Source organism: Eptatretus burgeri, chromosome 9, assembly GCF_056783735.1.
Source record: "Eptatretus burgeri isolate ZD-2024b chromosome 9, Ebu_testis_v1, whole genome shotgun sequence".
NCBI lineage: Eukaryota > Metazoa > Chordata > Myxini > Myxiniformes > Myxinidae > Eptatretus > Eptatretus burgeri.
This window is the reverse complement of record NC_140969.1, coordinates 64,435,320-64,450,846: the sequence shown is the minus strand read 5'-3', so window position 1 is coordinate 64,450,846 and position 15,527 is coordinate 64,435,320. Positions and strand designations below refer to the sequence as shown.

The 15,527-nt window shown below is 43.8% G+C and overlaps 1 protein-coding gene across 1 annotated transcript in view; it reads right to left on the bottom strand.

Moving 5' to 3' along the window:
* The window catches only part of LOC147020223 (cadherin-13-like), a 68,747-nt gene that overhangs the window by 27,421 nt on the left and 25,799 nt on the right, over positions 1-15,527 (bottom strand). The window contains exons 8-10 of the mRNA XM_085895399.1: positions 7,753-8,000; positions 2,000-2,142; positions 1,527-1,745 (exon numbers count right to left, since the gene is read on the bottom strand). Of these exons, the coding sequence (XP_085751525.1) occupies positions 1,527-1,745; positions 2,000-2,142; positions 7,753-8,000 (610 nt within the window). The remainder of the gene's footprint in view (positions 1-1,526; positions 1,746-1,999; positions 2,143-7,752; positions 8,001-15,527) is intronic.

Sequence of the window (15,527 nt, the reverse complement as noted above, 5' to 3'; positions counted from 1 at the left end):
GAACCATTTCTAGGTTTTATTTTTATTCCTGACCGCATTCCACTTCTGGTTTGGTGTACAGCAGGGCAGAGACAATGGATTGGGTGGCAGACGACCACTTTTGCTCTTAGGTTGTGCAATGTCAGCTGTTGTGAGACACTATCTGTGCTTTGCTGCTTCATATATGTCGGACCCTGCTATTCTCAGATTCGCTATTCGTGGACCCCGCGTATTCACGTGCCAGAAAGTGACCTGCTTCTACATTCACGCTTCATGTATTCACGGTTTTTTAACACGTCAAGACTGGTCTAATATAACGACCTGGGGAATTGGAAATCAGCCAACATCACAGCCTTAAATAAAATCGGTGCAAAAATGGATCCCCTTAACTACTGCCCAATTCGCTTACTGTACTTCTAATCATGAGCAATGTCATGGAATCCATCTTCACAGTTGACATAAAATCAGTCCTTTTCTCCAACAGCCTCATCTCGGATCATCAATTTGGATTTCGACCTGATCACTCTGTCTTGGACATGCTGCTTCTACTCTCCCAACAATGGTGGAGGCCCTAAATATCAGACATGAGATCAGGGCTGTCTTTCTGGACATATCTCGAGCTTTTGATGCAGTCTGGCATTCTGCCTTGCTCTCCAAATTGTCTGCCTATGGAATCCAAGGCCAACATCACACTTGAATTCCTGACCTCCTCCCCTCTCTTAGACAAAGTGTGGCTCTCAACAGAATCCTATCATCCCCTCTCCCTGTCAAGGCTGGAGTACCCCAAGGCAGTGTGCCCATATTATCCCTAATCTTCATCGATAATCTCACTGACTCTCTGGAAAATCTTCTTTATCTCTTTGCTGATGACTTCACTCTCTGCAGTGACATCTCTCATCCTTCTGACAGACAGGCAGCAGCCTCTTCCCTCTCCTCAGACCTTGACAAAATCACAAACTGATCAAACACAATTTTACTTCTGTATCCATATTGTCCACCCTTTGTGTTCATCCCTCATCGTTACCTGCATCCCTTGATTGTCCATCTCCAACTACTTTCTCCCTCCGCCCTGCTGCTGTTATTTCCCCTTTCTCCTGCTATTCTCTTTGTTATGTTGTTTCCTGAGTTGTTCTGTGCAATCGCTATTACCCAAGCCGAGACCATGTTAAAAAAACAAAAAAAGTGTCCCGACATTCACAGACCCCGACATTCGCGGCATTTTTTACAAACGTATCCCCCACGAATAGTGTGATCCGACAGTATATCTATTCTGGAGACCGATATCTACTTATTCTCCTCTGCAGATGGTGTGCAGCTTATTGGAGACTACAAGATAGCATGTAATATGTGTATATTTATGAATTTCACCATGCCTGTTGTGATATGTATCCAAAAATGTTGGTGAAATAAGAAGTACATTCCAAGGAATTAGAGGACCTTCAGAAGGTTGAAGAGGTCTCAAGAAAAAATGTTTTAGAATTAAGGTATGATAAGATTTGTGTGCGAGAAGATCATGTACAATTGAGATATATAGGAGGTTTCCATACCTATGCTCCGCAATTTCCAGTGTTTTGAAAAGCGAGGCTCCATGCTGAAGGTATAAGGTCCAGTGTTTGGCGGTGTATCTTTGTCTACAGCATTGATTATCACAGGCTTTTCAGAGCCAAGGCAGAACTTGTTCTTGTTATATTGTATATCCGGTGAATGGTCGTTGATATCTTCAAGGAAGATATCCACCATAATCGTGCTTGTCATTGGCGGAGATCCTACACAAACATTACACACCAAAATAAAATGATGTTATCAGTACTGTTCTACTTTATTATGAATTGCGTGTGGAGGGGTTGGGAGGGGATGGAAGGGGAAGCTCATTCAAAGTATTGCATGGAATAATAGATTAATTATGGGGAAAGAATAGGAGTGATTATTTATATTTGAAATGTGAATATATCCAAAAAGGTTTTTTTGTTTGCATTATGATTAAACATGATGCATCCAGAAATTATTATCAGTAACTTACCCTGTTTGGTAGCAGACACCTTGATGGTGTATGTGTTGTTTTTCACAAACCTCGACTCCCGATCCATACTTTTCTTGGCAGTGAGTACGCCCGTATTAGGGTCAATGGACACCCAATCAGCTGGGTCATCCACAACTTGAAACCTACAGTGCCGGACAGATACCGCCAAATTGATATGGGAGCGATGTAGTTATCAGGGCAATTGAAGCAAAGAGAAAACCAAGGAATAGTTTTATACATGTGTCAAGAAAGAAGAAGAAAAAACCAGAACAGGTGAATTTTTTAAAGAATGACAAAATACCAAAAATGTTTTGGAGTTCATCATTCTTTGGGAATTGACCTCTAAACAACCTCAGTTGCCATTATCATAACAATATTTTAAAAAATAATAATCCAAAACAGACCATTTTTGAGACACCAAAATAGAAATCTGTGAATTGACAAAAATCTGGTGCATCCGATATAAACTCGATGAGGGATGACAAATGACAGAGGGATGATTAATGACAAATTAATTTTGATTTCATAAGAATCTTTTTCCATCAATATAAAAAATGCAAGACTGTGGTGCAAATGATCTCACAAGTGAATAAATCCACTATAATGATGACAGCCCTCAACCACACCTTAAAAATATGGTGTGTACATTTTATATTTTAATTTTTAAAAATGGAAACGAAGAAATATATAGATAGTGGAGATGGTAACAAACTCTGGAGACGAAGGACACACTGTAAAGAAAAAAGCAGAAAAGCGGAAGATCTCCTGCAATGGTGTGAGGTGCACTTTGCAAAGCCTGACATAAACTGGCTCAGTACAAGACAAGAAAAGGTCAGGAATACCCAGAAGAACCTCCCCAAGGCAAGGCAAGGCAAGCACTTGAAGTTTCTCAGCTTGTGCAACAGGTTTTTTTTTTTTTTTTTTTTTCTCTCTCTCTCTCTCTCTCTCTCTCTCTCTCTCTCTCTCTCTCTCTCTCTCTCTCTCTCTCTCTCTCTCTCTCTCTCTCTCTATCTCTATCTCTATCTCTATCTCTCTCTCTCTCTCTCTCTCTCTCTCTCTCTCTCTCTCTCTCTCTATCTCTATCTCTATCTCTATCTCTATCTCTATCTCTATCTCTCTCTCTGTCAGCAGCTGACAAATGAAATGAGAGCAGTCCTAAACATGAACATCTCATCCAGCACTGTGTGCAGAAGGTGGATTGGAGCAGGTTTATGTGGCAGAGTTGCAGCAAAGAAACCACTGCTAAGACTACAGAATAAGGAGAAAAGACTGAAATTTGCAAGACGATACCAAGATTGGGTGACTGAACAATCGATTCAGGGACTTTGTTCTGATGAATCGAAGTTTGAGCTTATGAATCTAAGACACCAGTTTGTACATCAAAGACCTGGAGAACATTAAGGCACAATGTATGCAGCCTACTGTTAAACATAGGGGAAGCTCGGTAACTGTTTGTTGTTGTATCTCAGCTTTTGGTATCGGAAAACTTGTTAAAATCAATGGGATAATAACCAAAGAGAAGTAAAAGCAAATGCTGCAGCACTATGCAGCTCCGAGTGGAAATCATTTCATCGGAAGAGGATTCTTTTTCCAAATGATCATGATCCAAAACACACTTCTGATCCAGCAAACCAATATTTGGAGAACAATGTTACTTTCAGCTGGTGTGCTCCAAGTATTATAATGGCCAACCCAAAATCCCATCAAGGCCATATAGGATTATATGGAAACAGATGAACAAGAGGAACCCAACTAACCTTACAGAACTATGGAATGTACTATGGGATATTTCACACAATATTCCTGTTAAAGTGCCTCAGTTGTATAAAGGAAGCATGGGTAAAAGAGTGATGGCACTCAAGAAGGCAAAGGGCGGACAAACAAAGTATTGACAAACAATAAAATGATAATGTTCTTGTTATTTACTTTCACAGTTTGTTTCATGTGCATTGATCAAGGCTGTTAATTTACATTAACAAACACATGACTGTTATGACTGATAAATTTGTTAAATTTACCCAAAAGTATGAATCTCATTGGAAAAACCCAAATGTTTGCACAGTACTGTATATGTATATATATATATATATAGAGCGGAGAACACTTTTGCTGTCCTTTTTGGAAAATGTGATTCCCTCAACATTGTTTTGCCTAAAAGTCGCATTGTTCGAGAACGCAGCTATGACGTTAAGTGTGGACCACGTGCATTAACCATTCACAGTATTGTGATCAAATTTTAAAGTAATGAAACTGATGTTAAAGTCATGGTCGCTTCTTGGCATGGTTTCAACAAGGGAGGAAAAAAAAATTCACAATTCAACTTTATACAACCAATCTTCAAGCAAAAAAAAAAAAAATTCAAATCCATGAAGCAGTAAAAGATTGTCATGTTTACAATCATAACGAGAACGACATTCAGGAGAGCGCATACCTCCACCAGGCTGAACAGTGATAAATCGTCCATAACTTAAAAAAGAAATTGTTGCGGGCCGGGGGTCGGGTGAGAAGACCACGAAGGGGGGGGGGGAAGCTCCCACCAGACTCCCCGGAATTGTAGGCCGTCGCACATGGATAATTCCGTGATGCGGTGGGTCACTTAACCGACAGTGGATGCCAATAACTCAACAGTGTGACCTAGGGTCCTCCTGTCTATGGGTTAATCAGGTTACCTAATTAATCATGTGATTTAATTACCGGGGAACACGCCCTCGGTACGCCTTGTCCAAACCGGATCACTCTCCCGGATCGGCTCACTTTACCGGATCGGATGCAGCCGAGCGACACTGCCAAGGACGTACCGGCTAATATGAACGGATCGTTGGGAATAAAGTCCTGGCTAAGCCAGGATTTGGACTATGCTGGATCGATGAAAGAAACGACAAAAATGAGCTGGGAACATTTCTAATAATAATTTATTAACAATGGGTGAGGAATGGTACGTGGCAGGATCAAGAATTATTGGGGTGTGTTGTGCAGAGATAGGGGAGAGAGGTGTGATGCAGCAAATAAACAAGCAACTTACAAAAGTGGACATAGAGCAGACTTAACGTGAAAATAATAACAATAATAATGATAACAATGACGATCTTCTGCAGTTTTACTTCAGCAAACAGGCGCCAGGACACACACACACACACACACACACACACACACACACACACACACACACACACACACACACACACACACACACACACACACACACACACACACACACACACACACACACACACACACACACACACACACACACAACCCAATGAAGAGGGAGTATTGAAACAGGAAGGGAGAGGAGTTGAGGCTATGATCTCGGTACCTTTGTACTTGATTGCACAACGCACCACCAATACGTTTCGGGGGTGGGGAGGTGGGATGCTCCATGGTGCGGTACCCGACAGCTGGTGCATCGTATTGTGGCTTCAGCAGCGCGTGTGGAGACCATGTTTATGAAGGAGGGGCTTGAGTGGAGAAGGGAGAGAGTCTAGAGTGTGTGGATGGAATAATAGGCAGGACCAGGTAGGCGGGTGGGGTCAACGTCGTGTGGGCGGAGATGAGGAGACAGAGTCCAGACAGCAGGAGGAGGGTCGTGGCGATGTCGGGCAGAGACGAGAGTGAGGTGAGAGAGCAAGGCGGAGGGACCGCTCCGACCTTTATAGGACCTGCAGCGCGGGGCGGGGGGGGCCACCCCGAAAGGAAGCGTCATCACCTGAATCGGGTGCTCCGATTGGCCCCGACCCCTCACGCGGCCCGCTACCTTTGGCCGGAAACCGCACCACTTCATTTCCGGCAAGGTCATCTCAGACAGCGAAAATATTCCGCTCCGACCCCACGACATGACACGAATCGCCCACACCGAAATTGGCGCACGAATCATCCTGCAAAAATCCCCGGCCATGCTCTGGTGACCGGCCGAGGGTCCCGCATGCCCGCTCGGGCGTCCGACCAGCGCCGATCAATGCGCCCGCTCCGCGCTCGCCAACGTGGCTGGCACTGTCCAACATTCCCCTGCTCGATTGCAGCTTAGCTGGTCGTAGAGACGAGAAGACGTTCACCATCCGTGGGGAATCCGCCACTGCCAGAGAGGGCCGAAGGTACTGTACATTGTTATGGATAAATCCATGCATGTTTTGCACAGTACGCGCGGATCCACCATGGTCCACGTGGTCAGTTCTCGCGTTCGCCCGGTTCTGCTTGCGTGTGCACGAGGTGAACACCGATATGTGTCAGATATTGAAGAAATACGATACAAAGTCACGAGCGGTGCATTTGTGCCCTGCTTTGTACGATAACAAAGTCGCGAGCGGCGTACGTGTCTGCTTTCGAGCACATTCCATACAGTGCGCGCGGTTCGGCCATTACGCACGTGGCCAGCACTCACATCCACACGACTCTGTTAGCATGTGCGCAGGGTGAACACCAATATGTATCAGATATTTGGTTGAAAAGGAACGCGCCGCTTTTACTTCGCACACTCGCATCCCGCCCAACGTGGCGTGGAGTCGCCTTTATCGGCCTCCGTACGTATTTCGTGCAGCGTGGGCGTCGTGCTGGCTGTGTTTCCTGTGTTGTGAAAAACACCATTCGTGTAACCTCTTAAGAGATATTCATTCGTATTCCTTTTCAATGCAACCGGCAATCTTCCCCAGATCATCAGAAGCTCGAGTCGATAATCCCGTACTGCCTAGTGCACTGTATGACTCGGTGCACACGTTGGGTTGAGGGCTCGCTTGGGGACGAGAGCTCTGCGCCGTTAATGCTCGCGCGTCATCATTTCCTCGCAGCGGCACCGCACGCGCTGGCCTCTGTGAGGGCCCATCTCACAGCGAAGGGCGCACGTGGCTTAGATTTACCTCAGGAATAATCAGAAAAGAAGAGTTAGGGACGAAATGAAGAAAAAATGATGTAAGCAAACCTTGCCATGAGATCATCCCAACGCACTCTGTTGTCCCGCTAGAAAAAAAGGGAAGGGACTATCTACATGTATATTAATTGAATAACTGTCTTACGAGCACTATCTGTTGGAAGCGTGCGGTTCCGAGAACCGCAACAATATCGTGCTATATATCGTTTTTGGCCCCATCTCTCAATGGTGAAAAAAGTACTTAAAAAAATTGAAAAATTATTGTATGCAGAAATGAATCTTCACCATAATTGAATCGGTTCTTCCTCATCGCATATCAAAGTTGTCCACCAAGTTTCATCGGAATCTATCCATAACCTTTTGAGATATCGGGCCAGACACATCGTTATTGGCCCAATCGCTCAATGGTGAAGAATCATTTAAGAAATTCTAGTATCCAGATACAGATATTAACCAAATCTAATCAATTCGTCCTTGTCACACACTCAAACTGTCCACCAAATTTTATCTGAATCCGTCCATATATCTTTGAGACATCCTGCTCACAGACAGACAAGCAAACAGACGGTGGTGAAAACATAACCTCCATCAACCTTCAGTGGTGGAGGCAATAACTAGAGCAAAATTGGTGGCATGCCATCGCAAATCTCCACGCTTCCCACCTAAATTAAAGTTGAAAAATAGCATAAAGATAGACTGAGCCAATTACAATATCCCCATGTTTTATTTTTAAGCTCAGGGATAATAAATGATAGGCATCCATATGTAGGCATATATCAATCATTAGCAGGTTCAAACAACTGTAAAATGAAATTGTAATGACTTTGATCGACCTCCTTGAAGGAGGAATGAAAATTTGAAGCCCTTCCAATGTATAATTCTAACTTCATACCGGACAGCCTTTGGTGGTTGGTCTGGGTCTTTAGCAAGAACAGTTCCGATTATTTTGTTGGGTTTGTTTTCCTCTTGTATTCTGTATCTTTGTCTGCTTGGAGTAAACTCAGGTGGCTCCATCACATTCAGCACCGTGATCGTGAGAAAAGCAGTTGCGTCCGGCCCAAGAGCGACTCCTTCCAGTGGTTCTACATTTTCCACTTTCAATACAATCGTGTGCTCTTTAGATTTCTCATAGTCCAGTGGCTGCGGATGAGAAAAGTTTAAGTCTTATCTTTTTGCTCTGACATAATGCATTGCAAATTCCTTACAAGTTGTAAAGACATATTTGACCATTTGAATGAAACATTGTGCAAAAAGCAAACCTTTTTCCTTTCTCGTACCACACTTTATGACGAGACAAAATCAAAACTTGAGCAAAAGCATGATGGTGGAAACAAAACAACCTGAGATACAAATCCAAAAAGTCTCAAGAGTCAAGACATTTATTACTTCTGCCAACAAAGGTGAAGGAGGTTATGTTTTCACCCCTTTCTGTCTGTTTGATTGTTTGTCTGTTTCTTTGTGTACAGGATATCTCAAAAAGTTGTGAACGGATTCGGATGAAACTTGGTGGACCCGTTGGGTGTGTAGCAATGACGAATTGCTTCGATTTTGGTGAAGATCTGAATCCGGATCTGGATACGATAATTATTTAATTTTAAAAGTGATTCTTCACGATTGAGAGATAGGGCCAAAAACGATATATACAGTAACACGATATCTCAAAAATGTATTGGGTCCAATATGTTCTCGTGGATCAGGCATTACGTAGTGGAGGTATGCACTCTACCGAGTGCCCTTCTAGTTTTGGATGGAATCACAAAGTTGCAAAAATATTATATCCTTAACACTACTGCACCGACATTGTTCATTGTTCACTTGCAGTGTAAGAATGAGTTGGGAGTAATATTTGAAAGGCAAGGTGAAGTTTGAAATGTTTAAATACATTTTTTTTTTCACAACTTGTCGAAGTTGTCTTTTGTTGCCGAACTATATTTTTGAGGATAGTTTATGTAGTCCCATGAAGTTGTGTAGAGACATTCATGATCAGATTTCTGCAAACATCCCTATCCTGCACTGCTTCCCGAAGCTCCGGCTTGATTGTAGCCTTTACCCCATCCATGCAGCACATACAAGATCTGCCTGTTCCTCTTCTTCCCTCAGCCATACTCAGCATGGTTGATTTCTCTAGACTTTTGTTTCCTGCATGCGTGATGTCTCCAAGTCAAAAGTACGACAGTTCTGTTTTAGCATCAGCGCTTTTAATGTGCATGGTGGTATAATTTCATCAACCAGTGATTTGTTTGTTCTTCTTGTAGTCCATGGAACTTTAAGCATTGGTCTCCGATCCGACATTTCAAAACTGTCAATCTTCTTCCTTTCTTTTATTGTCTGTGACTCGCATCCATACATTGCAAATGGAAATGCCGGACATTCACCAGCCTGCACTTGTTTTGTATTGTCAGATCATTGTCAATCCAGCCATTGCTGCTCTCCCCAACACTAACAGTCTATGAATTTATCATCTACATTCTCCAATCACTTCAATCCTAGAACCCAGGAAGATGAAACTTTCCACTATTTTCATATGATCATCTCCAAAACTGAACACGTTGATCTTAGGTTTAAATAAAGACCAGCTTTTTAATTTTCCTTCTTCATTGTCTGCAGCAGTTTTGTCAATTCCTCTTTCAACCAACAGAGTGGTATCGTTAGCATACCTTTGGTTGTTGATATGTCTTGCTCCAGTCCTAACTCCAGCCTCTATGTCATCCAAGTTTGATTTCTTCATGATGTACTCACTATACAGATTGAACAATAAGAGAGGATGTATCCCTGTCTAACCTCTTTTCCAATTACAAAGCATTCTGTCTCTCCATACTCGCTTACTCTCTTCTAATTGTAGCTTCTTGTTTGGTGTACACACTTCTTTTGAGACATTTTGGGACTGCCACTGGTAACATGTAACCTAGTGCTACCTGCCGCATGGTCGAGTTGTCGGCGACTAAACCGACACCCCTGATTGGCTTTACTAATGGTGAGGGCGACTGTGACACCCTGCCAGGACGAAAAACAACACCTGACACAGGGCAGATGAGCTCCCGAGAGTGCCAACAGCCATCCAGTGCAGAAATGGTGTCTCCTAAAAAAAACCCAATGAAGGTAGGAAAATGTATTTTTCCACCTGGCCAAGTTACTCCCTCCTGCACAGTGGTCCTGTGAAGAGGTTTCCTCGTTTCAGGACAAGGTGAAGGTTTTGCCAGTTTTTCCTCTTGTTCTTTTTCTTTCTTAGCCCCTTAGCTGGAGTGGCTTTGTGCCTTGTTTGGGATGATTTCCATTAAAAAATATATATCAGGTGCTCCAACATCCCCATTTCTCTCAGCCTAACGCACATCAATTCATGATCAACACAACCAAAGGCTTTGCTATAATCTATAAAACAGAGATACACCTTCCTTTGATATTCTCTTGCTTTTACCATGATCCATCTCAGATTTGTAATTTGATCTCTAGTTCCTCTTCCTCTTCTGAAACTTGCTTACTCAATGGGCATTTCTTGCTCAATGAAATCTTCTATTCTGTGTTGAATATCTTGCTCACATGTGAAATCAAGGCAATGGTTCGGTTATTTGAACATTCTCTTGCATCCCCTTTCTTGAGCAATGGCTTGTAGATTGACTGCTTCCACCTTTAAGGCCATTCAATCCTGCTCCAGATCTGTGTACAGACAGTTGTTAAAATTTTGATTGCCTCCTCCCCAACTACCTCAAAGAATTTGATTGGAATTTCATCGGCATCCGGTGCTTTTCCATTTGTCAGCTCTTTCAGGGTTCTCCGTACCTCACATTCTATCATTACTGGTTCTTGCTCATATAGTTTATTCGAAGGTTGCCATCAGAATGCTATCTCGTTTATGAGTTTCAGGATAGTCCTTCCATCTTTCATTTACCGGTGTTTCCTTTGTCAGATCTTTTGCTGTTCTACTCTTAAGGACCCCAATCACAGACCTAAACCTTCCTGTGATCTCTAATCTGTTTAAAAATATCTCGTTTTCCCGCTCTGTTGTCACTTTCTATCTCTAGACATGACTGAAATATTTACCTTTGCCTTTCCTAACTTCTCATTGGAAGTCAGCATTTAGCTGCTTAATGTCCTCCTTTGGTGCACCTTTGGTTTTCATCTTTCTTCTGTCTGCATGCTTTCGGGATGTTGTTTTTGGCCTCTTCTGTTAAAATGTCTTCAACCTCCTGCAACAATTTGTTTGGCAGTGTGTCATCCAAGGCCAGCTCTGCAAAACGTTTTTTGTTTTTTAAAAACTTCATCGCATACTATGAAATATGGCCCATCACTTCGCTGATGGGGATATTAAGATGGGGGGGGGGAGGGGGAGGCCAAACGAGGAGAGGTGGGGGATTGAGTAAGGGGAGGGTTGAGAGTAAGGGAGGGGAGAGCAAGGCCTCACCACCAGTTGCGATACATTCCAGTAAAGGGGGAGCGAGGATTGGGGAAAGGGGTGTTCTAGACATGTATTTGAGAGGGGGACTTGAGGGAAAGTGGCGGGGGGGGGGGTTTGGATGGTCTTCTTATGCTGGCATTGGTACATTATTGAACAAAATTGGGTACGTTAAAACAGCATGTTTAAATGGGTCATACTGAACAATGCCCGGACACTTCCCAGAGACGTCCGCGAGGGGTGGAGGGCCTTTGGGAGGAGGTAGAGTCCCTTTATAGAGAGAGTAGCGACAACTAACGATTTGACGCCATTTTGAGTCCATTCAGCGCGGTGAACGTGCAGAGCCGCCGTGTGGCGCTAGTGCATTGAACCGTGTATTCCATTATGTTCTCCATGTATGAGAGATGGGAATGGTCTTTTCCATGTTGGTAATGAACAAATTATGTGAAGATGACAAAATAGAAGACTTATGACAACTAAGAGCCATATGATAAAGAAGAAATTCACAGAGCTGTTTGTGATTTAACAGTCACAGACATTGAGAACCATGATAAAGAAGGAATGAACTAGACAAGTACACGTGCTGCTTATTTCAGCCTCATTTTAATTTCAGGGAGGAGAGAGCGAGACTCGAACTCTCACCTCCCTGTTTATACATGTACAATACAACGTTAAGAGTTATCTTTGTATTTCAGCAGTTGTTTGACCTTGTTTATCGTGTGTGGGTATATATTTGTGTTTGTTTAATTTTCATATTTATATTATTAATCTAAACTTTGCTGCATATTGCCGATCATATATTCATCCCACCAAAAATAGATTAGCCCACCCCACCCGGCTCTCTCTCTCTCACTCACTCACTCACTCACACATATACAAATTACATATTTACAATCACACACACACACACACACACACACACACACACACACACACACACACACACACACACACACACACACACACACACACACACACACACACACACACACACACACACACACACACACACACACACACACACACACATTATAAATTGAAAGTCACACACACAAACACAAGTTAATGTCCTCACACATTCAAATCAACAGACACAAATACATACATTCAATGCATGCCCCCCCTCATGCCCCCCCCCCCGAAGATAAAAGCCAGTCCCGACCATGCTACACTCAGAAGTTAGATGGGCTCCGTTCTATGCTTCTATGGGGTGTCGACCAGTTTAGTATCCTGAGATCTGGCAGTCTACACCCACACCAATAGATTTTAAATCTTTGGTATAACATATTCTTAAAAGCTAGGGTTAGGGTTTAGGGATACATTTAGGTTTAGGGTCAGGTTTACGGTTGGTTATGGTTCGGGTCAGAATTAGGGTTAGTGTTGACCCTAACTCTGCCTTTGAAGAGTGGGCCGTGTTAGTCTGTGGGCCGAGTTAGCCCGGATCCGTTCTCCGTTCATTCGTCTTTGTTTTGACTTTAGTTTGACTTTGACTTTGAGTCTGAGTCTGACTTTGGAGACATGATCTGGAGTCTAGACCCTATATTAATTGATCTAGCTCGAAGACTCAAACTCAAACTTAATTTTAAATAAAGATGCCTTCCCCTTCAAGTGCTAATTAATCCACGAGCAATGGATATCGAGCCTGGAAAGCCAAAGCAAAGGCCAGTCTCACTCGCTGCACACAAATATATGCATATGGGACCATTACCACCATCACACTGACCTGGCAGAGAACTGACGAAGAAGTTTCTTTCCATCCAACACGACTGACTCTGTCCTCCCAGATTTTCCGTCTTTTAGCATCTGATGGAAATCTATACATCTTGAATCCCTTCTCAGTTCCATTTGTGCACCCAAAGGCGCAACAACCTGTCATTTTGTCATAAAATCAATGTAAAACACGAATGAGAACGCTGCGTAAAGCGGGAACGTTAAAACGCTGACCGATATGCGTCTGATCCTGTCCGAGATGGAATCAAAATGGCTCCACGCGATCACGTGACTAGATTTTTCCGGACCCTCTATGTCGCTACTCTCTCTATAAAGGGACTCTAGGAGGAGGTCAGAGTGAGGGCAGGGGAAAGGAAGGAAGGGTGTTTTCCTTCAATCATCGAAAAAGCCACTCCAGTGTTCATGCCTTTATTTAATTTTCACACGTATGATAAGCTCTGGAATCTCTTAACCTGAGACGAATTGCAGAATTGATCTGAACAGCAGTTCTGACTGTTAAAAAAGCAAAACCAGCTTTCATTTGTCCAATTCACACATTCTTTGACACCCCTTCCTCTCCTCGACCTTCGGAGAGTTGCTTGATGGTGGAGGGGGTTTGGGAGGAAGATAGCATGAGGGGAGGAGAAGGGAAAGGCAGCGAGAGGGGAGGGGAAGGGAAAGGCAGGAAGAGGGGAGGGGAAGAGAAAGGCAGCGAGAGGGGAGGGGAAGGGAAAGGCAGGAAGAGGGGAGGGGAAGGGAAAGGTGGCGAGAGGGGAGAGGAAGGAAAAGGCAGTGAGAGGGGAGGGGAAGGGAAAGGTGGCGAGAGGGGAGCGGAAGGGAAAGGCAGTGAGAGGGGAGGGGAGGGAAAGGCGGTGAGAGGGGAGAAGAAGGGAAAGCCGGCGAGAGGGGAGCGGAAGGGAAAGCCGGCGAGAGGGGAGCGGAACGGAATGGTGGCAAGAGGGGAGGGTAAGCAGAAAGAGGGGAGGGTAAGCAGAAAGAGGGGAGGGTAAGCAGCATGAGCGGAGGGTAACACAGGAAAGGCTGGATTGGCAAGCGATTACCGATTGCTGATCGGTCATATAAACCCATGCACACGGAAATGCCCAAGCAATGTCCATATTGGACGAATGAACACTTTTTTAGCAGTTGAAAGTACTGCTGAAGTCAATAACAAAGTTAAATTTTGAAATTCGGCTGAGATTAAGAGATTCAAGATGGCATGTGCGGTATGATAAGAGCTTATGGCATGTGCAGAAATTAAATAAAACCACAAACGCTGGTGTCACCAGGTATTTATAAACAATGCAATGCAATGCATCCAGCGATTTGTATGGGTATGTTGATCAGGCATTCGATGATATAAGTGAGGAAAGTGAAAAAAAACTTTATCGTTAAGAAATCGTTGCGGCCTGTCCCAAGCCAAGGCATTATTGACCAGGCCAAAAAAATGGCGGCCTCAGACTCTTGTGAGCCGACAGAGGGCTGACCAAGATGGTATGCCACTATCTTGGTAAGGCTTACTGTATTTTGATTTTTCGTAATGAGCACCCCCAAAATTATCTTCAAAAGGGGTGTTTAAATTAACCCAAAAACCCAATTTTCATTCATGCACCACCTTGGAGTTCCCTTAGTGTACATGCAAAGTTTGTGGCCACTAGGTTTCATGGTTTTGGAGTTATTGAGGAGACAGACAGAGAGACACACACACACACACACACACACACACACACACACACACACACACACACACATTTATTATTATTATAGAGGAGCAAATAAACCCCGTCGCTTCACCAACGGGAATATTGAAATGGCGCCCACGCAAAAATGTGAGTTACACCTTTAGATATGAGAGCTTTACTCTCATAAAGTACAGTAGTCTGCAGAGAATTACTCCAGGAAAGGAATGTTATTTTTGCCTGGGGGAGTGAATAAGGGATGGGGGAATGAGGCCTCACCACCCATTGCTATACACACCGGGAGGGGGGAAGGAGCGAGGAAGATGGGGGAGAGAGGGAGGTAGTGGGGAGGGAAAGGGGGGGTATTCTGGACATGTATGTATTTGATACAGGGACTTGAGGGAAAGCAGGGGTGGGGGGATAGTCCCCTTATCCCGGCATCAATACAGAATTGAACGAAATTTGGTACGTTAAAACAACACTTTCACCAAAAGAGAATCCTCTGCCTTGCTTCGAGGCCAGGCAAGCATTACTGATATGTGCCAGCAGCCTGCATGGTCATCCACTACCTGCTCCCATGGTGTCACATAACCCTGAAAGGGAGACAAACCCCCCCTCTCCCAAGGGTGGCCCAAGGGTTAAATAATACAAAGGCCATCTCCTTTCAAAAGGATTGTTGTCTTTACCCCATTAAACCCCTTAGCCTTTGGTTTACAAAACCTGAACTGCAAGGCAGTGGTGGATCTTGATTTTCCTTCTCCTCGATGAGCTGCCTACCAAGCCTAATGAGCCCCGTCTGCCTGAAGGATCTACATGGCTCATTATTACATTGAATTATGATTCCGGGGTTCATATTTAATCTGTCATGTTTAATCTGTCACATCAAGA